Source organism: Sceloporus undulatus, chromosome 6 (genome assembly GCF_019175285.1).
Source record: "Sceloporus undulatus isolate JIND9_A2432 ecotype Alabama chromosome 6, SceUnd_v1.1, whole genome shotgun sequence".
In the NCBI taxonomy this organism is placed as follows: domain Eukaryota; kingdom Metazoa; phylum Chordata; class Lepidosauria; order Squamata; family Phrynosomatidae; genus Sceloporus; species Sceloporus undulatus.
The window spans coordinates 65,657,912-65,685,505 of record NC_056527.1 but is presented as its reverse complement, the minus strand read 5'-3'; the positions used below and the strand labels follow the sequence as shown (position 1 = coordinate 65,685,505).

Genomic DNA, 27,594 nt, shown 5'->3' with positions numbered 1-27,594 from the left:
GCCCCACCCCCCAACATTTCTCTAGCTTTAGCTTAAATGTCATTTCTGAGCAAAGGGGTATTAATACATATTCTTTAGTCAAAATGAGAAGCCTATGTTGAATTCTGTTACAGAAATCCAAATACAGGTTGAGTCTCCCTTATCTGAAATGCTTGGAAACAGAAGTGTTTTGGATTTTGCAATTTTTCTGATTTTAGAATATTTGCATATACATAATGTATTGTATCTGGCCTAATTTAAAATTGGACATGAGTGCGACAAATGGAAGCCAGGTACCACCGTGCAAGTCAATTGAATAGACACCATTACAGATGGAAGCAAGAAGCATGGTTCTTGCTTCCATCTGTGGTGACTTCTATTCACATGGACAACTATACATCAGGATGACTTGACCATATGATATGTGAGGTGGCAAGTTGCCACTTGCCTAGAATCATAGAATAGTAGAGTTGGAAGAGACCTCAAGAGCCATCATGTCCAACCCCCTGCCTTGAAGGAACTCTCAATCAAAGCATCACTGACAGATGGCCATCTAACTTCTGTTTAAAGACCTCCAAAGAAGGAGAGTCCACCACACTCTGAGGGAGTGTGTTCTACTGTTGAACAGTTCTTATTGTCAGGAAGTTCCTCCTAATGTTTAAGACATAGTGTTATGAAGAATTAAAATTTATTTAGTTCAGATGGCTTGGCAGTTTTCCTAGCATGGTGCACACAGTATATCTGAAATGAAACTTCAGAAAGGGACTGGCAGTCTATGTTTAGAAAGAATGGAAACTCAGAATGAAGGAAGGATGTTAAAGACACATTTATACAGTAATTGCAGTTAAACTTCTAATGGGCTGGATAATCTTTGGAGAAAAAAGCTTATGGAAAAATTAAATGGAAATAAACAGATAGTCTTGGAAAAAAAGATTTAAAGATGGAAATTTAGGAAGCATTGTGGATGTGATCTGGAAGGGAGTTCAAATTGTTTGAAATACATTCTGCCCCTTTTCTACAGTTATAAAATGAAAGAAGAAGTACAACTAGAAATGTAATGCGTTCAGTACAGATGACTGATAAACATTAGGGGTTACATTATCCAATACAATATTGATGGCTTAGTTTGTGGGTTGTTCTTCTAATTCACTTCAGTTTCCATTCTTGTAGTCTTGGTATTTCTTTCTTTTTCCCTTCCACTTTAAAAGGTCCAAGATTGTGAACTCCTGTGCTTGCAACTTACTTTTTAAATTTTTGTGAGAATATCAATAATACCTAATTATTTCAGTAGCAGACAGTTTGAGGATCAGGTCCACTGCCTGAATATCTTCCATTCTTTGCTTAGTACACATTTTCCCCATTTTCTTCTTTCATAACCACAACCATTTAAAAAGCTTCTGGGAATGAAAAGCAAAATACGCCCCCCTCGCTATGATCAAAGTATGAAAATAATAGATAGTGAAAGCATTATGTATGTGCAATCTAAAGAGGGCAACAACAAGAAAAGTATGAAAAACTACTGATAAGTTGAAAATCCATTACAAAGAAGAATATATGTCTATACATTTTAATATTGTTAGGTCAGATAATATAGACTAGCAGTAAAGCGCAAAATGTTTGTACAATGTTCAAGCACCACGTATAAAGAAAGTCCAATGTTTGCTATCTAGCCCACTGTGATAATTTTGATTTATATGCTCATGATGGGCTGGAAATCTGGTTTGTTAATGCCTTCCTGTGTCTGCATTGTGAAAGTGCTTACATTAAGAATAACTTCTTGCAAAGTAAACATTCTTGAGGTTAGAACAAAGAACCTCCCTGGAAACTTTCCTTCTTACAGTAAACTTTACAATTTGGTCCTGTGCATGATTATTGGGAATGTGAGCCTCATAGATTTCCACAGAATTTACCTTCCAATATGCTTGTGAAAGGCAGGAGGAAGTAAGCACTGTAGATTTCTTTAGAGGGTCTACAGGTACAGCAAGAGGAAAATTGCAGAGGTGGAGTAGGTTAAGTGAGTTCTTAGTGCAGCCAAAAATGTGTGATCAGGGTACATGAGAAGCCATACATACAGTGAATGTGGCCATGGTTCTCTTCCATCATTCAGAAGTGAAGTACCCGGCTTCCAAAATGTTAGACCCCTTCCTATACATAGGAAATCTCTTCCTTATAAGTTACCTATTCTATTAAACATTTTAGCATTACATTTGGGGGTCGGGGGCGACATTAGCTCTAAATACTATTTTGCTGGGAGGGACTGTTATTCTGCCTTCATTTTGGTAATTTAATGATGGTGAGCTTCCTTAGTAAACCAAATCTAGAGTACTAGAATGCTTATCTTGTATCCAGACCTTGAACATAAAAGGCATTTTACACCAGCAATTGTTCATTTAATGAGCAATTGCTGAGTGCAGGCCGGTTAAGGGATTGAGCTATATGCACCATTATTGCGAGAAGTATTCCGAAATACCAGAAATAGGACGTAAGCTCTGATCAGGGAGACTGTGAGCACAATTACCTTCTTTTCAAATCCTTCTGTGACACTGCGGGAGGAAAAAGGACTTTGAAACTTGAAAGGCGAGAGCTTGCTTTCAACCTCAAAAGCTAGGAGGAAAGGGCTCTGAAATTTGCTCAGTATTCCCAATTCACCATTAGCCTGTTTCTTCCTTTAGCCTCAAGGCATTCTCCGCTTTTTGAAAAGATGTTAAGAAATTCAGTCACAATAGAGAGCCTAGTTTTGAACATGTTTCACTCGGTCCATTGAGGTCTGGTCTTCAGCCTTTGTGTGGGGTGAATTGAGCTGAGCAGCTAGCTGGTTGGGGAGAGGTGAATGAGCAGTCTCTACGCAAGTCACCAATTCTGGCAAAAGAAAAGATTACCCTTTGCTTAAAAAGAAGAAGAAGAAGGAGAAATTTACAATATGCATTCCTGTACAAGCCTGCCAGTGGCAATCTGCGGAGCAGAGCTTGGGCTTAAGTCAATATGGAGCACTTTGGTTTATAGTAACTCTTGTTAAGTTTGCCTTGTAATTGAAGATGCTGTTGACCTTGCTCGAAGACCATTTGTAAAACCGTTTATTTAGCATAAACTGAAATAATAAACCCTCCTTCTCTTAGGGCCGATTGTGATAGGGTGACATTAGTTTGATTTAATGATTAGCAGCCTGACCCCTCAGCTTGAGAGAGCGGCTTGAATAGGGAGAGTTCACTACCAAGCGCACAGGAAGAATACTAATGAGCTTGTTAAATTTAGCATGGCACCAACCAATTTTAATTCCTCTAATGGGAGAAGCACTGCCTCTGAGAGAGAGGGAGGGATTCAGAGAGAGAAGAGAGACTGAGGCAAGGAGGGAGAAAAAAGAGGGAGAAAGTGAGAGACAGTTAGAGAGGAATGCCCCCCACATCAGTAGCCAGAGAATTTCACTCAAGACAAGAGCTTCCAGAGAGCAAGACAAGATCCTTCCGATTGAGTTGTGAGTACCTTGTCTGCTTTTTTTAATAAACACATAAGTAACATATCCTCCTTAACTGCCTGCAAGACCTTAACTTTAAGAAAGGTAAAGCCCTGCACGCTAAGATTTCTTTGGATGGGCTTTTCCATAGAACCTGAGCTTGAGAGTGGTATTGTGGAAACATTCCTAACTGAACTCCAAACTTTTTTTGTTCAATGGTTTTTGGAAATCAGGAAGGTTTAATCTTTAAAACTGAGTGTTTGGAGGGAAAAGTTCATTGGAGGAATTAAGTTTCACACATGAACATGGTGCTTGTGTGGATGTAACTTCGTCTTAAGTGGAGTAAACTAAATGAATAACTGTGGAACTATATTTGGGTGGGTAAAGAACTCTGGTGATTAGATACTCTGCAAGTAAAAGTCTTCTGAAATTAATTTTGTCTGCATGATTTTTTTAAAGCTCACATACATTTCATACCTTACTGGGAATAATGTAGACCATCTGTATATTGGCGTACTTCCATGTATAATCCCTAAGAAGATAGTTCAAATTGTTTGAAGTAACACGCTCTAACTCTCTATGTTCAACGTGTGTGTGTGTTTGTATGTATAGAGAATTGTTTGCACATGCTCAAAGACACTCTTCTTTCCATTCAGACGGCAAAAAAATGTTCTTCAGATGTGTGATATGGGATCTATGATCCATGGTATCAAATACAGCTGCCAAGATTGTGTCCTGTGTTAGTGTAACCCCTGCGAACTGAGAGAGAGTACATGTGGAATGATGGAATTAGTATATGTATGTATTTCACTCACTATTCTTTCATTTACCATAAAGCTGGAGAAATAAATAAGATTATAAAGCATCAGGCAGTTAACTGACATAAAACAACGAAATGTATGCTAATCCAGCTCTGACTTTCAGGTGCCACGTGGCCTGCTGCAACAACCTCTTTATGAGGGTGGTGATAGGCTTTTGATGGCAAAGTAGGTGACATCTTAAAACCAGGGCAAGCTGTAACAGTTTCACATTTTTGGCTTGTAAGGCGGGATTGGCAGATGTTGCTGGAGAAGTGGCTTGTTTGCTTACATTTTTGCTGTAGACCTCCACTTGTTGCCATGGTGGACAGTGTGTTTCTGTCAATAATTTGGCCTGGCGCAGCTTGTCTGCACTGACTCTTAAATTTTATTGAACAATTCAACTGAAACAGAACAAGATTAGACAGCTTTCACCTTTTGGCTCACTGAAGTGGTTTTACTGCTGTTATAAGAGCTGGCGGAATTACTGCAAGAAAAGTTTTTCCGCTCCCTGTATAGAATGTGTGATTTTAAACCACTTGGCTATTTGTATTCTGGAGTGCCTGCACTGTCAGGTTTTTCATCTGCCCTCTTTAAAAAAGAAACACTGAAGTGCAGGGTGTGAAGTAAACTCGTAACAAATGGCTTATCCATTGGAATGTCTCATTAGTACAAAAATGCCATTGTACACAAAAAAAGGGAAAGGAAAGGGGTTGCTTTTGGCTGGCAACTGTCTGTGCTTCACCAATAAGTGGTGTTACTTTCATGTGAGAGAAGTATATTATTGGCAGAGGTGCTCCTCCTTCCTTTGTATTCTGTGCATATTTTTTGTAAAAATCAATTATACAGTATTTTGCTTTGCTTTAAAACATTATAAAGGTTTCAAGCTTCATGCAGACTATACTTCTACAAAACAATCCTTTGGTTACATAATTAAGAGTCTCACTGTACTGTATTTATGTTTGAAGGGACAGAGCAAAAATATTGCTCAGACACTTGTTGCCATCTGGCATTTTGTGCTGGCACATTTTAATATAGTGTAAACTTTTAATACATCCTTAAACCAGGCTAAACCAAATTACTTGAAAATAAATTTTACTTTCAAAAACTTAACTGAAACTTCTTTGGAATTAAACTGATTGCTGGAATATACTTTAGAGTTAGTGTTAGATCACAGCTTGTCAAGTAGAATGAAATCAGTGCCAAACTAAGATCCAGTAAATTACATTGTTAAGCAAGTACTGTAGCTCTTACATGTTATATCTAAAAAAAAGGTATTTTTAGCAACTGTAAATTAAACTCACTGATCATTACTCTTAATACAATATTGAGCCCAAACTTGTCTGATTAAATGCTCTAGGAATATACTGAATATCATACCTATAGACCCTTTTCTTCAAGAAGTAGAGAATAACTTGGTATCCTAGAAGAGAATATAATTTAAAAAAATATAACCGGAGAGAAAAAGTAAACTTGTTAGCTATTTTGGTTTCTTCAGGTAAGCCTTTTAGATATATGATTATAATTGTACATTTTACAATACTATTTTAATTGCAAAGTAATTTATAATATGCAGGTAAGACCATGTAATAGTTCCTTTGTTTCTAAAACCAAGAGAAAAAAAACCCTAAAATTATATTTTTACCAGGTTTCCAAAGTGTTAGAAACTTAAGAGTTCTGAGAACTGTGTATTGAAGGAGAACCAAGCCTAATGTTTTTTCAGTCTAGCTTGTGTTTATAATACTAAGGTCACAACCATTTCAAGGTCCATGATAATATTTGATGGACATATGTTTAGTCTTTTGGTTGGTTTTAATTACTCCTGCACAGAGGAAATTTTGAATAAATCTAATGGCTTGTGTTATAACACTGAAATAAAAGCAGAATTAGTCCCATGTAAAAATCAATTTCTGATTTCTTTTGTAGCAGACAAGGTAAAACACATAAAATGTCAAGTTTTGCTCTTATCCCTGTTTTTTCATTAGTGTTATTAAGATTTGTAATTAATGTGCACAAATGGCTCCATATTTTCTCCCACTATCAAAAGTTTTTTAAAAGATACAAATTGCATTTTCTGCACCTTACATTTCATGCTTAAATGTCTTTGGGCACTTAGTTTAGTTTCATCAATATTGCTGAACCATTTTTCTTGTTAATAAGTTTTCTTCAATCTTCTAAAAGAAGATGTTACTTTTGTTAAGGGTTGCCATTACAGATAACTTTTAAATAACCTATAGGCCACTTTAGGTTACTCCTTCACATTTATTTTTTAAAAAGACAATTAGGACCTTTTCCATCTTGCACAGCAGAAATCATTCTGAGAAGTGTCATGTACACTGATGGCACTATATAAATAAACGACAACAACAGTAATACAAACAACAGAGCATTCATTTATCTGGGAACTGCAGCCAATCACAGCTTTCTGGTGAGTGTATGATTTGACAGATGTTTTACATTTTAGGCATGTAATTCCAACCAGTTAGGCACATTTCCAAAAATATAATTTATTATCTGCTCCTTCTTAAAAGAACAAGCCCAGGAATTGTTTTAAAATATACATAGTCATATTTGATAAAATCAGCAAGACACTTTAAAAGGCATTTTTGCATCAGATGCTTTCATTAGTCTGGACAGTATTCTACAGAGATATAGGGATGATGCCTAACTGCCTGCTTCTTCTAGTATTTTGATGAGATGTAGTACAGGAGGAAGGGAAACAAAACTGCAATTGGAGTTCAGAAACAGACTGCTTTTTTTTCTGATGGGGGAGTAATGTTGGCTTCATAGGCTTCTCTGTTTAAATGTTTGCATGCTCCCAATATGCTACTTCCTCATTGGGCTTTAGCTAGGATGCTTCCCCACTCCTGCATGGTTTGCAACCATTCTCCAGTGAATTTGGTGGACAATGCTGATGACAAACCTTTTGGAAACTATAGCTGCTAAGTTGGGTACCTGATTTGATCACACAAGATATGGTATTTATATTTGAAATGGTTGTCTGTCCAACACATAATGTCACAAGACAATTTGGGAACAGATTAGGTGAGAGACTACAGTGTTGACTGCATTCATCTTATTCGTACTTAAAATGCAAGTGTCTCAGAGATTCTTTTATTGATGTGGTTTTGATCTCTATACTATCAGCAGGAGCAAATAAGATTTAAAACTTTATTATCCAATTTAAAAGGGCTCTTCTTTTAAAAAATATTTCCCCCCTCATTTGTGTATCACAAATTTCTTGAATGATTGAAAAATTATTAAGATAGTTATGATTTTTACATTCCAAATTAGCAAATGTTCTTCTGTTGAAGAATAGTTTTTAAAAAGAAGTTCAAATGAACTTCTGGCTGAGATACAAGAACTTTAGACATTGTATTAATATTATATAATATGAAAAGATTCTAATAAACAAGCCAACTGCTCTGACATTAAGTTTATGTCATTCCTGTGAAATATATCATACTTCTCAAAATATGGATAGTTGCTCCTTTCCTTCCTTGACACAATTTGTCCTTCCTTTGCATTATCTTAACACAATATAGAAGAGTCTTTTCAGTGTGTCATAGTCTTTTTAAAGTTTTAAAAGTTAAAATGTTAAGCAGAACTGGGCATTCAGATAATATATGTTATTCATACTAGTTGTGCATGCCCACAGGATAATAGTAACATTTTTAAATGGTTAGTTGTGGTTTTTATATTTTTCCGCACCCATATAGTACAACAGGTGGCTTCACATATACTTAGAATAAGTACAGCAAGCTCCAGATTTATTAAGCATCCCTCATTCACTAATGTTAATAACTAACATCTTCCTTTAATATCAATGAGGTTTCTTTTTCCAGCAGTGTATCCCTAGGGGTACAGAATAGTGTGTTGGCCAGTACAAAGCACCACTGGGTGGCTAGGCTTGATTTAGTTTCTTCTAGCAGGGTTCATCTTCTGCGATTTGTGACAAATTGTTTTTTTCCTCTCAGTCAAGCAACCAAAACGTCTTAGCCTTCTTGTCCCGGTGGAAAGAAATAGCAAGCTTTTGTCCATTCCTGTACGATTAATGGCCTCTCTGGTAAATGCACCAGTGAATGGGGTGATGATGATCTACTGCACAACAGCCACTCTGCTGAATGGCTTAGGTTCTTCGCTCCCCCTTTAACTTGTTTCTAGGAACATCTTTCATAACCACACATGTACCTGCTCCTTTAAACTTGCCTTATGCTTTAAGACAGAGAAAACTTTGAAAGAAAACTTTGATTATTTGCTACAACTGAGTTAAAAGTTTCTTTTCCTCCCCTCCCCCTCCCAAATCTCTCTCTCTCTCCCCTCTCCTTTTCCTCCCTAGAGGATGAAAGTCCTGGACAGACCTATCACAGAGAGAGAAGAAACGCAATCACAATGCAACCACAGGGTGGGCAAGGCCTCAGTAAAATCAGTGAAGAGCCTTCGACATCTAGCGAGGAAAGGGCCTCATTAATCAAGAAGGAGATCCATGGATCTATATCTCACCTTCCTGAGCCATCATTACCTTACCGTGGGACAGTCTTTGCCATGGATCCCAGAAATGGTTATATGGATCCTCCTTACCGTAAGTATTTAATACAAGTTGATTTTTTGAAAGGGTCTGCCAGCTGTCATTATATTTTAATATTACTTTTAGAAGGGCTTTATTTCTAACAAGGTTTTAAAATCTTATCCTGTGGGAATGGGCAGAGACGGGTGTGTGTGAAAAGAAGTACACTGTTACATCATGCCATTAAAATTGACAAAAGACACAGCCCCCATAAAGTTCTATTGAATAAATCCCATTGTAGAGAGTGGAGTTTTGCCCACTATTCTGTTGAGCAATTCTTGCAAATTCCCATGAGTCTGACTGGAGGAGTGCCACACTGCCTCTACAAAGAAGGGTATGCTAACTGTTGCTATTTGTAATTTATTACAAATGCAGTAGCAGCTTTGGATTGGGAGGGAGGGAATGGAATGGGACAGATTTTATGTAAAGAAACAGTCTGATTAGTTCTTCTCTCACAAGATTAGAAAAGTATTCTTTGTATAGAATGTTTTCCTTAAACAATATTTTCCCCAAAGGCTGAAATGCAAATGAAAAGGCATGATTGTCAGGATTGGACTGTAGTAATGATATACAGCAAGAGTGGAAATCTTGATCAGAAGTTAATAAAGAGTAAAGATAGTGATACAGATGGGCAAAATAATTCCTTTACTGGCAATGGAGGTGGTTTAAAGCAATTTTTCCCATGTGATTCAGATTTAAAAAAGGGGAAATTATTTAGCTGTGTAGTAATGAAGCACATCTTGAGGTGTCAGTATGAGCCTTTTGATTATAGATTTATCATCTAGTGGGGTTTGTGCTTGTGCTTTTAGCCTTTCAGTCTCTGATGCCAGGTGACAGAGTGAGACCCATGATGAAGGGCAGTCTGGGTCTTGTGTCTCCCTCATTTTTCCTCTCACTGTCCCCTCCCGAATTCATTCAGAAACGTTAGTATTTGGAGGCAAAAGGTCATTAGCCAGATGACTGATTAGTGAGGACAGCTGATTAGTACTTTTTTTTGGTAAAGAAAGTGGTAGGGATAAAAGCTAATTTTATCCCTTCATTAGTTGGGTTAGCAGCAAAGGAGAATGTTCACTCATCAGGGTGCAGATCAAAGTGTGTCTTACGCAGAAACATTAAATCTCACTCAAACAGAAAAGAGTCTTTTAAAAATGAAAGCTGATAGTAAAAGTTTGTATCTTCCACTCACAAATGTGGATAGAGTAAGAAGAAGGACATTAGCTTACATTGCTACGGAGGTTTTCACATGCTAACTCTTGACTATACTCTGAGCACCCATGAGATTTGGGCACAAACCAAAACAATTGTCATCATGCTAGTGATTGTCTGTGTGCTCGTCTGCAGATCTCCCAAAATAAGCCTCTTTAAATCCTTTAACTTTGCTAGTTTATAATCATAATCTGCAGTCCTCAGCCTGTTATACAAGTAGCATTAATTTCATGTCATTGAACTAAACTGAACTAAATTGAAGTTACTTCTAAGAAAGTGTGGCAATGACAAAAATTCACCCAAGAGTGTACTACAATTCTAAAACATGTGAATCCCAGCCTGTTCATTATTGCAGATTCTGTGAAACCTTTCCAGCTTTTCGGAGCCTAACTACTTCCATTTATTTTCAGTGAGACTCTTACCCGGGGATTGTGTCCAACATTATGCATGTCTAAATGTGATTGCAGAACCTTGTAGAAATTATTTCCCCCAAATACAGCAGTTTTCTGAACAGTAATAAAATACAGATATAATTTAAACTTACTGAAGACATGGCACGTGCTGCTTTGACTCCTTCACTTGTTGCTGCTTTTTCTCCCAGATCTGTTCCCTGTGTTGCAGGCATCAGTCGACAGATAAAGTGTAAATTCAGGAACTGAAATTAAGCAACAATTTATACATGACAGCCAGTTCATGGAAAACACTCATCTTCGCAAGCTTCCTTTTGCCTTGGCATCTCATTTCATAGTTTTGAGACCAGGTGTCAGATCCTTATTGTTCGCCCTGTAGCTTCCTTCTTGGTCATAGATCACTGCCATGTGAATGTTGCACACAGAGAGACTGTCACATAGGTCATGAAACTTCAAATAGTACACTGAGCCATTTGCTCACCTCACATCCTGTATAAATCACTCCCAGTTTTCTGATCAGTTTATATGTTTACTTTTCCAAAATAAGCACAACTATTTATTGTGGCTGATATATTAGTTCCATCTTCACTGTTTGTTGTCATAAACCTAAGAATGAAATAGAAGAACTAATTTAGGCGAACCCTCATGACATTGGGAAAATGTCATATATTTTCAGCATAAATGAAATCCACTCAAGAGAATTTTAGAGCACTTTTCTTACAGTATATTAAATTCTGTAAACACACACACTCAGTCATTTTTCTCTTTACCTATAATCACTTTTAGACAGAAGGACAACTAAATAAATGACAGAGTGTCTGATTAAGTAAACAAGAAAGAAGAAAAGTGGTTTAAATTACTTTCATATTTAGGTATTATTCAAAGATATAGCGGTGTTAGTCTGTAGAATCAATATATAGAGAGATCTTATAGCACTGAAAGAAAGAAACTGGCAGCATGAGCTTTTGTAGACTTCAGTTTACTTCCTCAAAAGCATCTGGGGAAGTAGATTGAAGTCTATGAAAGCTCATGCTGCCAACTTCTTTCTTTGTTAGTCTCAAAGATGCTACAAGAGCTCTCTACATTAGGTATGTGAACATTCATTTTGACACACTGAAGAACTCCTTTACATATGATGGCTGTAGTCTCTGCTGTTAGACTAATTGATCTTTGTCATCACTTCTATTTCTGTATTTGTATACATTCTGAAAATGCCACATTATATGTTGTTTACATTACAGTTTTGATGTGTGTAAAGAGTTTTGCCAGTTTGGTTGGGCTTCATGGTGAGTTCACAAATCATGCAAGGAATCACCTCCCCTTGGGAAGTGTGTCACATTTGTGGCTTGAAAATATGCCCAGAGGTTGACCCACACAGAAAGAATTCTGTATGTGTACCCATATTAATATGTGTATAATTGCAGAGAGAAATGTTCATGAAGTATAAAGATGTACTTTTATCAAGACAGTAATTACATTGAATATGAAGCCCTTAGGTAGCACCTGTAAAGAGTGCTGAATTTTGTAGTCACATGATGACCATCCTTTAGCTACAATTAGAGCATGAACCAGAGAACTTGTCCCTTCTCTCCTTCATTTTTTAGCACTTTGGATGAGTAAATGGACCAAAAAGGCTGCATTTTAACTGCAGTTTGGTATGTAATTCCTTTATTCCTTGTAGTTGGAAAATGTGACATTTTCAGAATGTGTGCTTTGTGTTTCTTTGTAGATCCAGTTTTACTTGAAAAAGAAGGCAATCTTACCTAAAGAAGAGGGGGGGGGGAAGAAACAAAATATCATTTCCCTTCCCTTCCCTGCCCTGCCCTGCCCTGCCCTTTTTGGCATCAACAGTAGTTAGAAATGGTTTGGATTCTTTCCATTTATATACATAGGCATGTTACTGTTTATGTATGGTGCCTTTTTTGTGTGGTTTGTTGCTCTTTACCCAAGAAGACTGATATGAGTAACCTGCTACAATTTAAGGGTCTATCTATTTAAGGGTGAATCCTCTGTTGAAGGAAATAGCTGAGACACAGCACAGGGTTGTGTTTTGAGGAGATGTGGAGTAGGAATAGCTCAGAATTCCGTTCTGTAAGCTATCATCAGCTGTTAAGCCATTGTTGACTAGCTGAAGACTAGTTCTCCTTGTCACTTCAGACTGTAGGAGTGGACTGGAATGATTGAATGTTTTGAGACACAAATGTATTCCTTGTGTGTACAAAAGTGAAGAACAGGGAGAGTCTAGTCTGTCTTTCCACATGATATGCTGTTTTTTAATGCATAGGAATATTTTCTGAATTTATGTATGTGTTATGTATAAGATAGTGAGGGAAGAGGAGGTGTTTAGTTGTATAAGCTGCCATCAGCAGACTAAAGTAGTATTAGCAAAGATGCAGGGTCACTACTTCAGTGAGAACAAGTACATGGGCAGGTCAGTCCAGCACTTCATGTATCCCGATGATCTAGACACAGTGATCTGTTCAGGACTCTGGAAGTCTTGGAAAAGAAACATGTAGGTAGAACATAACTTGGAGAAGAATGTGAGTACTGACCAGGCTGGCTGGTTGATTATTGTTAGTTTCATCCTTCTTATTTTTCTCTTAATTTCTGTGCTAGTGTAATTCATATTAGGATCAAGTTATTCTTGACTTATGGTGACCCTAAGGCAACCCTATCATAGAGTTTTCTTGGTGAGTTTCTTCAGAGGGCATATGCCATTGCCATTCTTTGAGGCTGAAAGAATATGGCTTGCCCAAGGTCACCCAGTGGGTTTTTATGCTCAAACAGGGAATCAAAACCTGACCTCCAGAATCATAGTCCAGTGCTCAAACCACTATGCCATGCTGTTTCTTACTTAGCATATATTTCTCACTTTTCTGTTAAAATAATACACAATATAGTTTCCCTTATCTAAAATGCTTGGGACCAGAAGTATTCTGAATCTTGGATTTTTTCAGATTTTAGAATATTTGCGAATGCAAAGTAAGATACTGTACCTTGGAGATGGAACCCAAGTCTAAACATAAAATTCATGTATGTTTTATATACACCTTTATAACCATCACTGGAAGGTAATTTTATACATAATATTTTTAAAAGTTTTGTATATGAAACAAAGTTTGTGTACACTGAACCATAAAAAACAAAGGTGTCATTACTGTAGCCACCTAAGTGGACATTTTGGATTTGGGAGTATTTCAGATTTTGGAATTCAGGGTAAGGGATACTCAGCCTGTATAACAAAGGAACAGAATTACATACCCATTAAAAATAATAAAAAAGAGGCAGCAATATTGAATCACAGCCCAAAACAACAGAAAACAGATCACTATAAAGCTAGCTTGAGTTTAAAACCCCCCATAATTTTACTATTTTTCAAATAGTGGAAAGAGAAAAAATCAGGTAGAATTCCACCAGAAGTTATGGGGTCACTGCCAAAAATGTGCCTATCTTTCATAAATAAGATAGAGAACAGGATTTGGAATTGTATTGCATTGCTTGGCATCACTGCTGTACATGAATTTGAGGAAGAATATTCATCATTATTAGCCTTGTGGCCAAAATATTATTTTCCTGACACTTGAGAAATCCCTTTGAGAATAGTTATGATCATTTTTCATAGTTTGGTATGTTTTTGAAGGCAAAGATTGTAGTATAAAATTTGGAGAATTGTGGAATCAGAAGGAAAGCGGTTCTTATGTGCACAGTAATTCAAGCTATGTGAATTACATTGATTGATTTCAAAATGTGAACTGAATGAAATTTTTAAGGATCTCTGCTGTTGGACATTGGGAAGTTTTGATACTTTGGATCTGAAAATCATTTGTAGAACTTTGGTTGCTTCAGAGGCTTAACACATACATGGCTTTTCAAGCTTTCCTCTGTGAATAGAAACTTTTGCATGTTTTTCATTAAACATGCTGTCCCCACTTTTTATTGTAAAGGATAGTGACTGGCAGCTAAAAACACTGGACATGGCAAAGAAGGAAGAAAACTGTTTTCTCTTCCCCATGTGTGCAGTGGTACTTGCAAGAGACAAGAAAAGGACTTTTTCTGAATAGCATTCTTATAACTCCATTTCTTCATTCCTTTAGTCAGGCTCTGAAAAATTTTATTGCCTTCAAGACTTTGCAAACATTTTGCACCCTTACCCTCATAATACAATCATAGTGTTTGAGTGTGTGTGTGTTGCTTTGTTTTCAAACAGTTTCCAACTTATTGCGATCCTATCACAGGGTTTTCTTGGTTAGTTTCTTCAGAGGGGGTTTGCCATGCCATCCTCTAAGGCTAACAAAGGCCCCATACAGACAGGCCAAAATAAAGCTGCTTCAGGTCACTTTGGAGGTACGCTGTTTAAATGATGAATGCGTCCTAAGAGTCCACCACTAAAACCACGCTAAAGCCACGGTCCAATCCTAAAGACTGGAGCGCAGCTCTGGTGCAGCTTCTGGCCTCTTAGGAAGCATGCATCATTTAAACAGTATACTGCCAAAGTGACCTGAAGCAGCTTTATTTTGGCCTGTCTGTATGGGGCCAAAGTACGATTTGCCCGAGATCACTCAGTGGGTTACCATGGTTGAGTGGGGATTTGAACTCTGGTCCAACACTCAAATGTCTACACCAAACTAGCTCTCACAATCAAAGCACATTACAACAAAAACACATAAGCCTAAATCCAATTGCTAGCCCCAACTACAGTGGATCCATTGAATGATTACCATTTTGCAGTTGATTTCTTAAGTTTACTCTAACTGAAGCTAGTAATTTGATACAGAGTGAAGGATTGGGTCCAGTTTAGATAGTTTTGCTTACTAGGGTCGCCTTAGGGTTGCCATGAGTCAGAAAGGCGTACAGCACACTCACACATTTCTCAGTTTTTTTCTGCAGGAGCCAGCATGGTGTAGTAGTGGTTTGCATGTTAGCTTATGACTCTAAAAGAGCAGGTTTCAAATATCCACTCAGCCTTGGAAACCAAGAGGGTGACCTTGTGCAGATCACCTCCTCTCAGCCTAGAAAAGGCAGTGACAAACCTCCTCTGGTTAAATCTTTCCAAGAAAACCCGACGACGACGACTACGACGATGATGATGATAGCTTTATTCGTATCCCACTTCTATGTTACAAAGGCAACCGGAGTGGCTTACAATTTAAAATAGGGTTGCTCTATGTCAAAGTCGATTTGAAGTCCCATAACAACAATAGATTTTCTTCTATAGGTCCTCCTTTATGTCAAATAATGGGGTTATCAATATGTGTCATGCGATAGACTACAGATAAGGGATGCAAAGATGAACTGTTCCAGTTTTAATCCAGAAATAGTCAGTGGTTTAAAACCTTTGATCCTCCAGATCTTTTCGACTTCAGCTTTTGGACTCCCAGAATCTGTCACTATTGGTCAGGCTGGTGGAGGTTTCCGGAAATTTAATTCAAAAGCTGGAGGATCAAAGTTTGATAACCCTTCTATTAGGTTATGGTCCCAGATGCAAGGAAATACTCCAGAAATTAGAGTAGAACTACAGTGGAGAGATAACCAGAATCAGTTATGTGTCCAAAAAATTTCAGATTAAAACTTCTGGCCTCACACTAATTCTCACTGGTCTTATGCAGAGGTTTGGCTCACCATCACAGCGTACCAGCTTCCTCCTTGTTGAAACTACTACTGCTACAAAGAATAAGCCCTTCTCTAAAGATGCCAGCCACAGATGCTGGCGAAACGTCAGGGAGAAACTTTTCTGCAACATGGCCACATAGCCCGAAAAACCCACAAAAAACTATGGATGCCGGCTATGAAAGCCTTCGACTTTACAATAAGCCCTCTTCTTTTACATAAAAGTTATCTCTATGCGTATGTACTTTACCAGATTATTTCTGTATCTATAAAGAGGGCTAGTTTCCAAAATGTATGGTAATTCTTCTTAGACATACTGTATATTTACTTTGAGTATCTCCACCTAAAGTATAGCTCTTTTAGTGCATTTCATCCACTAGCTCAAGGGCAAATGCCACTGGAAGAATGCACCTCTTCTCTCCTAGGAAGACAGGAGGGAGATGATATGGTCCCTGAAAAGAAGCAGATGTAGCATGGTTCTTTCTTCTTCCCTTCTAGGAAGTATGCCAGCTAGAACTGAAGCCATCCTAATCCTATTTGTCAGCTACCAAAGGAGCTGCTGTGATGGATTATCCTGGAAAAGGGCATTATTGGGTTGTCCCAGTCCTGAACAGGGGCTTTGTGGCAGAGACCACTTGTACTTCATTATTGTACACTTGACGATGGGAACTTAAATGTATGAACTGGCTTCACAGAAAAGCATTGCATTAGAGGCGATATTGAAGTTCTGTTTGTGATTACCCATTTCTACATACCCAGTGCCATGACATTGCAGTCATCAAGTGAACTACATGAGACAATCTGGTGTATGACTTCTCTCAACTTGAAAATAGATTTAGACTAATGAACAAGGATGAGCAGACCAAAAATAGGGAAATTAATCAAATTACAGTTTAAAAAACTTTCCGGGGTATGAGCTGTTACAGTGCAACATTAAAAGGATGGAGTGGGAAAAAAACACAATGTAAAGTTTTGAGTTTTATGGGTTTATAATTTAAATACAGAACCAAGAGGAATATGGGGAAAAGCAATGAACATGTCAGTAGTTCATAGTTTATTCTTTGCAGCACTGGTGGCATGCTTTTGTAAGCATGTGGGAAGGCCACTGAAAACAGCATCCTCATTTGGAGCTCTCTCGATAACATGATCATATGATACCGTCCGCCCTCTGTATCTGCAGACTTGCCATCCGTTGCTGACAAGCCCATGGGGAGGTGGCAGAGGAGGAGGAAGTGGTAACAGGGAAGATGGGGAAGAGGTGGCAGAGGCAGCAGAGCAAAGAGGAGGAAGAGGCAGGAGGAGGAGGAAGAAAGATGTCATGGAGGAGGAAGAGGCTGGAGGGAGTTGGAGGAAGCTGCGCTGGAGGAGAAGGAGGAAGATGATGATGAGGAGGAAGTAGTGGGAGGAAGCAGAGGAACTACTGCCTCAGGTGAAAGCAGGGAGGGAGAGAGAGAGGATGCATGAGGTGAAGTCCCATTGACCCCAATGGTGGCGCAGCTGTGTGTCTGTGCCATCATTGAGGAAAATGGGACTTGAGAATCCATCAATTTTGGTATTAATTGGGGGGGTCAAGAACATGGATACCGAGGACCCACTGTATGATGTTTTCATGTGTGTTTCCTTACCAGTGGTAGCCAAACATGGACTAGGTTTTGTGAAAATCTGCACGTTACAGTGTAAGAGGAGTTAACACCAGAAGGTTTCTGCAAAATCTTGCAAAATCCTACATCTATGGACATCACCTGCTTTTAGAACTGCAGTCGGTCCTTCACATTCACAGGTTTCAGATTTGTAGTTTCGACTATTCATGACTTAGTAGTTGCTGCATAACAGGGTTGGCCTCTTTACCCCCCTCCTCACCCTTCCTCCCAGCCAGTGAAAACCAAAACTGTACATTCCCCTGCTTTGTCAATTTTTGCATCCTGATGATTTCCAAAGTCCTTTCCTTCACTGTTTGCAGCCATCCCCTGAAAGAGTCCAGTTTCTCTCCCTTCCTCCTCTTCCCCCTCCAAGCCAGTTAAAACCAGCAGCGTACATTCTCTTTCTTTGCCAGCTTTGCTTCCTTCTCATTTCCAAACTCTTGATTCTGATGTTTGCAGCCACCCCCCTTAGAGGATAAACCTTCTCTCCTGGTCAGACAAAAGCAACACCATGCTTTCCCTTTGTGGTGATGGCTGCAAACACTGGATTCAGTAGAAAGACTTTGGAAATGAGGAGCATGCAAAGTTTGTCAAAGTGGGGAAGATATGGTATTGCTTTGTCTGGCCAGGAAGGAGGAGAAGGAAGAGAGAAGATGAATATGAATCCTCTGCAGTGGTGGTACTAACATCACATTGAAAAAGCTGCTAACATCAGATTGAAACTTTGGAAATGTGGAGAAGTTGTGTATTGCAAGGATGCAAAGATAATTATGGGTGGTACTCTTGGTGGGAGAGGGTGTTGTTTATGATTCATATGGGGGGGGGGGAGTAATATGTTTCAACATTTTTCCAGTTTTGCAGGGGACCTTGGCCCTAGTCCCCCAAATGTGGAGGGGTAACTGTAATGTCATTTGCAAACTTGGAGCTCAGATATCAGCAATTTATTTGATTGTACGCTTTAGTTCTGTGAAAAATGTGAGGCTTGTTATGCCTAATTGGAAAGTTTCTATCACATCTTGGCATCATGCACACCAACAGACAGTTTCTATAGTGAAGAAAATGATCCTAGGCAATGTTTCAATGTGTCCTGTGTTTTTTCTCCTAAATAATTAAGAGTTCATTTAAGTTGGCACCTAGAATACCTAAATTATTTTATCAGGCTGAAGCAAAATAGATGCTATGAAGTATGTAGTAGTAATATTTCACTTTGGTGATTGGAAGAAAAACCCTTACAAATTGCATGCATATTTTATCTGTGTATAAAACTATTACTAAATAAGAGGTTTTAAGCTGCACTATCTTTCGTGACTGTTCTGATTCCCCCATCTCCATTTGGACTAATTGGAGAGTATTACAGGAATCAGTGTGGTCCCACTGGTATGTGGATTTTGGATATGGTCATAGCCAGAGGATCCTCCATCTCTAAGTTCATAGATACAAAACAAGTAGGGACTTCTTTGGTCCCATGTTATATTATGTTTTCAAACAGCTTAATTAATCTTTAGCCTTGTATTTGCCTCTGTGAGGCCCCTTCTACTTTGATTAGTGTATTCTCTTTAAGTTGATTTGCTTTCTTGTAAATGAGATATTACACTCCATGACTTCAGCACTTGAAACTTACACAATTAAAACATTTTACTTGGTATATTGTTGGGTTTATTTAGTTTTTTTTTTGTCCATATAACACCCAAACATACAGTTAGACCTCCACATTTGTGGGTTTCACTTTTGGAGATTTGATTATTCATGGTTTATTTTGCTGCTGCCTCCGCTGCTGCCCTATGCCATTTTTAATAGGGATTGCAAGGATCGCGAGACAGAAAACTGTGAATGAGGCTTGTAAATCCCTATTAAAACAGCATAAGGCAGCAGTGGAGCAGCGGCAAGCCCCACTCGCAACCCACTTCTGCCTTGCAAAGGAACCCTGCTGTCTCGAGGTTTGTGGTGGGTTGAATCCACAGATGATACTTACTGTGTGCTAATTATTGCTTGGGAAGGCTGAGTTATTCACGTTTTTTCCACTTCCATTGGGGTTCCTGTGCCCCTAACCCCCGAAATGTGGAAGGGTAACTTGTAGTTTTAGGATTTCATAGATTATTTTCTTACAGTTTTATTGACCCACTGAATGAGCTGCATTGGATGAATACATTGTGGTTGTGTGAAAGGTGGGGCCATTTGTGATATCAAATAATAATGGGCTGCATTTATTTAGCTTTGCCTTTTGAGCAAATTAAATACCAGAATTCTGGAGATGTTAATGGATTGGAGCTCCTGTCAAAGAATAAGAAATGTATGTCTAATGGGCTTATAGAAACATTTTGTCTGGATCTCTTTCACTTATTCATATACATGTGCTTCTTTGTCTGTGGAATGTATAGAGCTTGGGCAGGGAAGTTAGAAAATTACTGCCATTATTATAATTGCTAACTTGGGAATATGAATTTGTTGCCATTAATGTTGTGATTGTCAGTGTTTAGTTGGATGAGTTGCATTAATTGTAGAGTTGTTTTTCAAAACAAGCCATGGGATTTACAGAGAATGGCAGGAATTGTCACCATTGACCATATGTGGGTATATTTGGAGTTATATGTTGCCTAATATAGAGGTTTGAATTAATGTTATTTTATTTTTGTCCAACATATGCATGTCCAACATATTGTTTGTCAATGCTTCTCAAAGTGTGGTGGGTTGTCACCAAATATTGTTGGACTTCAGTCTTTGAAAGTTTGCTATTATGCCTAATGATAAAGGATTCTGGAACTGAAGTCCAGTAAGAGCTGCCTAGTTGAGAACCCAGTCTGTAGTATTCTTGGCTGCATTTGGATAAACTGAAGGGTATTAAGTGTGGATATCTCTGGATAATCCAAATAATTTTTTATTTATTATTTATTTTTTATTTTACATACCCCACTCTTCAGCCAAGGCTATCAGAGTGGCTTAAATTTTGTTAATTGGACATTATGTGTGGTGGATATGAAATATTATGTGCAGACTTTGGATCTATGGATTGCAGGTCCTTCAAATCGTGCATTTTCTGTTTTTATTTCCTTGTTAGCTATGGTGACCTAATATGTGATGACTCACTTAACAGGACTCTTGACTCTTGTGACAGTAGCAAGAAATAATTACTTTTAAAAAGTAATTTAGGTTATAGTGTGTATACTAGTTGTTGATTATTAGCTCCGCTCGGCCACCTCCTGGCCCAATTTAGAAAGGACTAAAACCTTCTATTTTCAACTTGCATTCCCGATCAAAGTCCATTGGGCCTCTTCTCTCTGTGGCAAAGAGACTGGCTAACAGGGTTTTTTTTATTTTGTTTGTGTGTATTGTTTTTACCTGATGTATGTTATTTGATATTATGCTGTCAACGCCCTGATCTATGGAAGGGCGGTATAAAATAAAAATTTTATTATTATTTATTATAATACCTGATGGTCAGAAAACGTTTATGTTTATGTCACAGCGATCATTGGTAATGGTGAAGTAAGTTACCCAAGGCTTTATCTATACATGTTAGAGAATAAATACTGAGGTGGTAGAATATGCTGTATCCCTTCACATTGTAGATGGGGTATTTACATATGGAAGTGAGCTGTTCCTTGCAAATAGGAAGGAACAAAATTGCAAAGTCGGTGTGTACGTACTTGACTAGACTTTTGTCTTGATGGGATAGTGATGTTATTTTTAATTTAAATAGGTTTTTAAAAAGGGGGAATAGTGAGCTAAAGTTATTTCACACCAGTTTCCTGCTGTAAGATTTCATAAGTTATTTTCCAAGAGTTTTCCAAACTCCAGCCCAGCTTCCATGTCACCAACTTAGGTAGGGAGGAAAAGAGTGAATTGCACTCAAGAAGAGTTGTAGAAATGAGGTGCTCTTTTAAAGGATTCCAGGCCATTGCAGTGAAGTTTGACCAATATTCTTGAATTCTGTTATCACTGGAACTCAGGGAATTGTACCCATTTGTTGTTCCTGGTAAATGATCAGGATTTTTTAAAGTCCCCATGTTTATGAAAGTCAGCAGTTGTCTTAATCCATTACCATAAAGAGGAGACAACTCAATCGTGATGGAGGAGCATGGGGTGAGGCGGGGAGAGGTGGGCATGTATGGGGGTGCCTCCATGGTAGTGCTTTGCCTCTGGGCACACTGATGCACTTACGGGTGGTGTATCACTAGTAACTGTGCAGCCGATCACACAGGGCATCCAGTGCGATGGCAGCTGGGCAGCAAGAGGGAAGTATTGGCTGTCACAAATGGCGAGTTTGTGTGATTGTGTGCATGCATGATGGGGAGGAAAAAATAAAAAACCACCCAGAAACAAAGCACTGTGGCATGATGCGGGTGGTAACCTGCCCGTGGGTGTTTGGCCTGCCTTTGGTAGTGGGCTGTACAGACGTATGGTTTCGACTTGGTTTGGGGAAAAACAGGATTGACCTTGTTTTTCCATTCTGTCTGCCCAGGCCCTCAGTTAACAACATATTCTCAGTGCTGGTTGCTGCTAAAAACATTCCAACTAGACAGAGGATTTAAAAAGGGTAACTGGGCAGTAAAAAACAAAAGAGCTTCTTTGTCAGAGGTATATGTCTATTATCTGAAGTATGTCTGTACTTATTCTAAAATTCTTCTTCATCCCTATCTTCCTACACAGGGGAGGTAACTACTGTTTTACTTACTTTAGAGTTCTTACTGTTGCAAATTGAACAAGAAGCAAGTGTATGTCTGAATCGCAATCCTAATTCTTGTGTTCTGATAGGCTTTTTAGTAATCAAACCAATGTAAAAAGAGAGACATGACTTGAAATCTTGCCTCACACACCTTTCTGTATGGCAATACAATACTGAACCAAACCAAAGTGTGCTGCTCGTGCAGGATCTCTATGCAATACCACATCGAAACGATTTGTGTGGTAGGTTTTCAGGTTTGTAAAGATCCTATGAAAAAGTAAAGATAACATATTCCCAGTGATACATGCAGTAGTGGGGTGGGTGAGGAGGTGTAATTTCATTTCTGGGCCGGTTCTACTGTTTGGGGTAGCCTTTCACCTCCAGGGATTCTTGGATGAGATAGATTATGTAGACACATTTCAGTCTGATTCGAGACCTGGCTGGCACGGAGACAGTTTTGTTTGCCTTGGTGATCTTGCCAGAAACTCTAGGGGGACTGCATGCCCTATTGGTTTGCTGGACCTTTCAATAACTTTTGAAACCACTGACCATAGATGGGGCTTGGAGGCTTCATTCTTTCCTGTGGCAGAGAAGTGGTACTAGGGGGACTCCTATTTGACCCTTTGACCTATTGGGCTGTGGGGTTCATCAACTTGTTGTTTCCCCCATGGTTTTAAATATGTATGAACCATGGGAGAGATTATCTCCCATTTTTAGGGTCCAGTGACATAAAGGCACATAACAACAAAAAAGCCCTAAGTAAAAGTGCAAAAACACCAAAGTTTCTTACCAGTTCGAGCATCCAGGAAGCTGTTGCAGTTCTAAACCAGTGCCTGGCAGTAGCAATGGGCTTTATCACATGGGAGGCAAGCATCCTCCTCCCCTCATTAAATCATGTTAATCATGCGATTAGGAGGAAGATTATCACACCCCACATGCTTATCCTTTCTTGTCCTGTCTTGAAACAGTAATGGATGTGTCATTTGGTTTAATGGAAACTCCTGTTAATACCAAATGATGCATCCATTACTGTTTACAGAGGGAAAAAGAACGGGTAAGGCATCGGGGGTGTTGTAATGATCCCTGATATGGATTATCCTGACTTATGACGATTTTCATGGAGGAGGATGTTTGCCTCTTCCGTGTGATGATCTCCAATGATCAGGGAATATAGGCGCTTTAAGCCGCCCAAGAGGTGGTCTGAAAAGCGCCGTCCTTTGCGGCGCGGAGGAGCCCCAGCAGCCAAACCGTGCGACTTCTCGTGCCGACAAAAAAGAAGCTGCAAAATTGCAGCTTCTTCTGCGGGCGCTAATGATGTCGCAAGGCGCCAATGGCACACTCGCGACATCATTAGCACCGCTGCAACGTCTGCGGACGCTAAGCTTCCGCTACATCAAGTGGCGGCGCCCGTGTAGAAGTGTGCCGCCATTTTTGTATGCGCCGGGAGCCGGTGTCTGGGTTGGGGGCTTCCAGAAAGGACGCCTCTTTCTAACCCTAGTATATGCGTGGTAGTACTTTTTTGCCATGCGGAATTGGCCTAGATTCAGACAGTGTTACATTGCTTACACTTTACTTAAAGACACACATCTGCATCTTAGTTATACTATTGTGTTCAACCCTGAGCCTGAGAATCAGATTTCTGTAGTGGGCCAGGAGTGCATTAGCCACAGTTAAGCTTATGCACTAGCTGTGTTTTTCTTCCGAAAGGCTTCCATTTTGGATTACTGTAATGGGACCTGCCTTTGAAGAATGTATAGAAACTTCAACTGATTCAAAAGAGCTGCAACCAGCTATTGACTCAGGCTAGTTATAGGGAGCTTCCAAGTCCCTTATTAAACGCTCCACCATCTAGGTATGTTTCTGTGCAGAATTCAAAGTGTGGTTCTGACCTATTCAGCTTGGGTTGTACGAAGAATGGTAAGAGTTCACCTAAATAATGTCTAGGTGTTATTTTTAAATTAAAGATAGTAACCCTGGCTTTTTCTCTCCCCTCTCTCTAATACAGCTATGATTGGGCCTGTGGAACTGCTTCTATCCAAACATGTGATAGAAGAGATTTTTGATATAGCGATATCAGTATCCATTAGGCGGTTAGCCCCCGGGTATCTGCAAATGAGGCCTAGGCTTGTCCCCTTACCTTTAACTCAAAAGTAAATCCCATTATTATACATTTTAAATAAAAGATGCACAAGTATCTAGGATATTTGCATGTAATGAAGAAGGACTGTATACAGTGTTTAAAAATTATTTAATGATGACTGCGTGCTTGATGGCTTCCCTGGTTTATTTTTCCTTTAATGTGGTTTTTAATATATCGTCTGTAGTGTGAGTCTTTTTGTTTCTACTTATCTCTGACATGCAGGCTTCTCATCTTGGCTTCTAGCAACATCAAACCCCCCTATTTGAAGTCATCTCATGTAAAAAGCCATCTAGTTTTAACTCTCAAAAAAAAGGGCTTGTCTCTAGAGGACAACTCCCCATTGCAGATGGAGTATAATCCTTAACCTTGTGTTTTTCTCTCTCCCTGTTGCTTTCAAATAGCTGGGGACAGTGAGTCAAGGAGTGAGACTCCTTTGTTTCATGTAGTGTGAAGTGCAAGGAAAGAATGTTAACAGAGAGCAGAAAATGAAGAAAGGCATAAAAGAATCTCAGCTCCAAGGAGGTCCAGATCCATCACAGACTTAGCATGCTTCAAAGATGCCTGGGACAGGTGGCAGTTCAAGACAATCAGAGAAGCATCCGCTAAAGTGGAGATAAGGAATTCTCACGGAATCCTCTATCTGGTCCCAGTTTGCTTTGATGTAACTCTGCGCTAGAGAAGACTTCTGGGATCAGGCTATGCTAGTCTCTCAGTGATGGCTGTCAATCTTGAGCCTTTAAGGATCTCTAACAGTGGTTCCTTGAGGATTAATCATCTTTAAGGTTTACATGGGAATGGCTTTGTTTCAAGGACCAGCCAGAGGAGACCTTGGTACCCACCTGGATAAAGATTTTTACTTGTAATATTTTTTCTCCTTCACCTTCTCCATTTATTGGTATTAGACCCAAAGCTAAAGCCAAATCATCCTAAGACCTTTTGGCTTTCTTCTTTGGCTTTTGACATTGTTTTTTTTTTAAACCCAGTGATAGCATGAATAGATAGACACCAAACCACTACCAGTAAATCGGCGAGGCTCTGATAACTGTAGTACTAGTCTACTGCTTTGGTGGGATTTTTTTTTTTTTTCTTCTGCCCATTCTCTGTTTCTCACATCACTTCTGGGCAATTAAGAAAGCAAAGGTATGGTGTCATTTGACTGTAGTATTAAATATGTTTTCTGTGTAAGTGTATTCATGATTGAATTGATATTGAATCAGGAGTAAAAGCACTCCGTCAACCCATCTAGAGTTAATGCTGTCAGCTGTTTAGTTACATCACATTTGGAAACCTGAGACAGTGTGTGCTGATGTGCATTGTTATCCGCATTGCAAGATGGCTTTTTGATATTCTATCCATACTTGGTAGTGCAGCTGGAAATTGTATCAGATGCTCGTATTGTTCCTTTTCAGCAAGGAAATTTTGTTGTGAGGCCTTCTTCTGTGTACTTCACTGGTATCTATTTAAATAAAACATTTATATTCCATTGTATATCAGAAGATCCCTGGGAACTCTACAGTAAAATAATTCTTAACAATTTAGAACTTAAAACACTAACATTATCAAAGAACCAAAGCACATTAAACAGTTGACTATTGAAAAAGAACCCTATATATTTAAAAGGAGCAGTCAAAACTGTATGTGTACAGGTTTGATGCAATCATTAGGGCAAAAGCTTTTTAATAAAAGTTTGGAGTTTGACAATTGTCTTTTTGTGCACAGTAGCATTATAATCAAAATGTGGGAGAATCTTGTGGGTTGAATGTCACTTGAATGTTAGGTTTAAAATATTGATAACCCATCTACTTAACACGTGATCTTACTTGTTGATTTTATTAGTTATGGAGTTGCTTGCCCAGCTGAGAAGTTGGCGTGATATTTGTTGATCTAGGAGGCATGAGCATGCATGAATGTTGTAATTTCAACAGTGCGATACTCTGCTGGTGGCTGTGATGATCAACTTGTCTGCAGAAGGATGTCGAAAACCCGCTTTGTTGTCTATTAAGGAAAAGCGGTGGGCTATAAATAACAGTTTATTTATTTATTTATGAATATTGAGCTTGGATGAAAGTAAATGAATGGGTTGCAGCAGGATTAGAACGGACTTTCTGCTCAGCTTCCTTGAAGGAATTCTGGTAGTTTGGTATCAGCAATTTTTTACAACTGAAAGGGATGCCCTATGGCATTAGATAAACTATGGGGCAAAAATGTAATAAAATAGCAAATAATATGAATTTGTCCAACCTCGTTGTGTAGATTGAATTGCCCATGCTTCCGTTGTACAAATGAAGCAACACTGTAGCTGTATGCTTACAGCAATTTGTGTGTTTGTAATTAGATACAGAGAGGCAGCCTGTCCATCAATTAATTATAGGCTTGAAGTCCTAATATAGAAAATAGTACAGTGAGTTAAGGAGACTGTATTGGCCTGTTGCAGCTCCCAGAACATCCTGTACTCGTTAATCAGATACAAATAAAGCCCTACTGCAATACTGGCTGAGTAATTAATTGGCAGTGCCATGACAAGCATAAAGACACTTGACTTTTCTTGTTCGTTTTTATATGTTGTTTGAAGAGCAGTGTGCATGTAATAACATTTTGTAGTTATCCAATATAATAGAAAAACAATTTTGTTATGTTTGTTTTTACTAGACATTAAATCATATTGTAACTGCGTTGGTTGAAATTTTGTATTGCACTTCTGTTATATGCAGAGTTGAAATAATTTGCTTGGTTGCAAAAGGTTTGTTAGCCCAGAGAAATGTTTTATCTCCCTGCTTTGTAAATAGTGCGGTCCCAGTGACATACCACAAATGCTTGTAGATGCATTTGATTTTAAAATGTGTTATAGTTCTGTTTTTCCTGTTTCTATCCATGCATTGAGGAAGTAGAGTGTGAATGGGGCAGAACGTTGTGGAGAAAAAAGTGGTCTCAAACTGATTTTTCCGGAAGCATTTCGAACCCTGTGTCTTGCCTGGCCTCTTCGAAGGTGGCCCAAATGTTGCATGGGCCTGACCCGATGGTTCAAGTTGTGTTCACTGTGGTATTTTTTTGTTACTGTGCTCCCTCCATTGCATGCACATCATCCACAAACACACCAAGGTAGCTGCTGCTGCCTAGTGCCATCGTCATTGGAT

At 38.8% G+C, this 27,594-nt stretch overlaps 1 protein-coding gene across 1 annotated transcript in view; it reads left to right on the top strand.

The window, feature by feature from the left end:
• The window catches only part of GLI3 (GLI family zinc finger 3), a 293,739-nt gene that overhangs the window by 81,929 nt on the left and 184,216 nt on the right, over positions 1 to 27,594 (top strand). Inside the window, 1 exon segment of the mRNA XM_042475934.1 lies at positions 8,567 to 8,809. Coding sequence (XP_042331868.1) covers positions 8,567 to 8,809 — 243 coding nt within the window.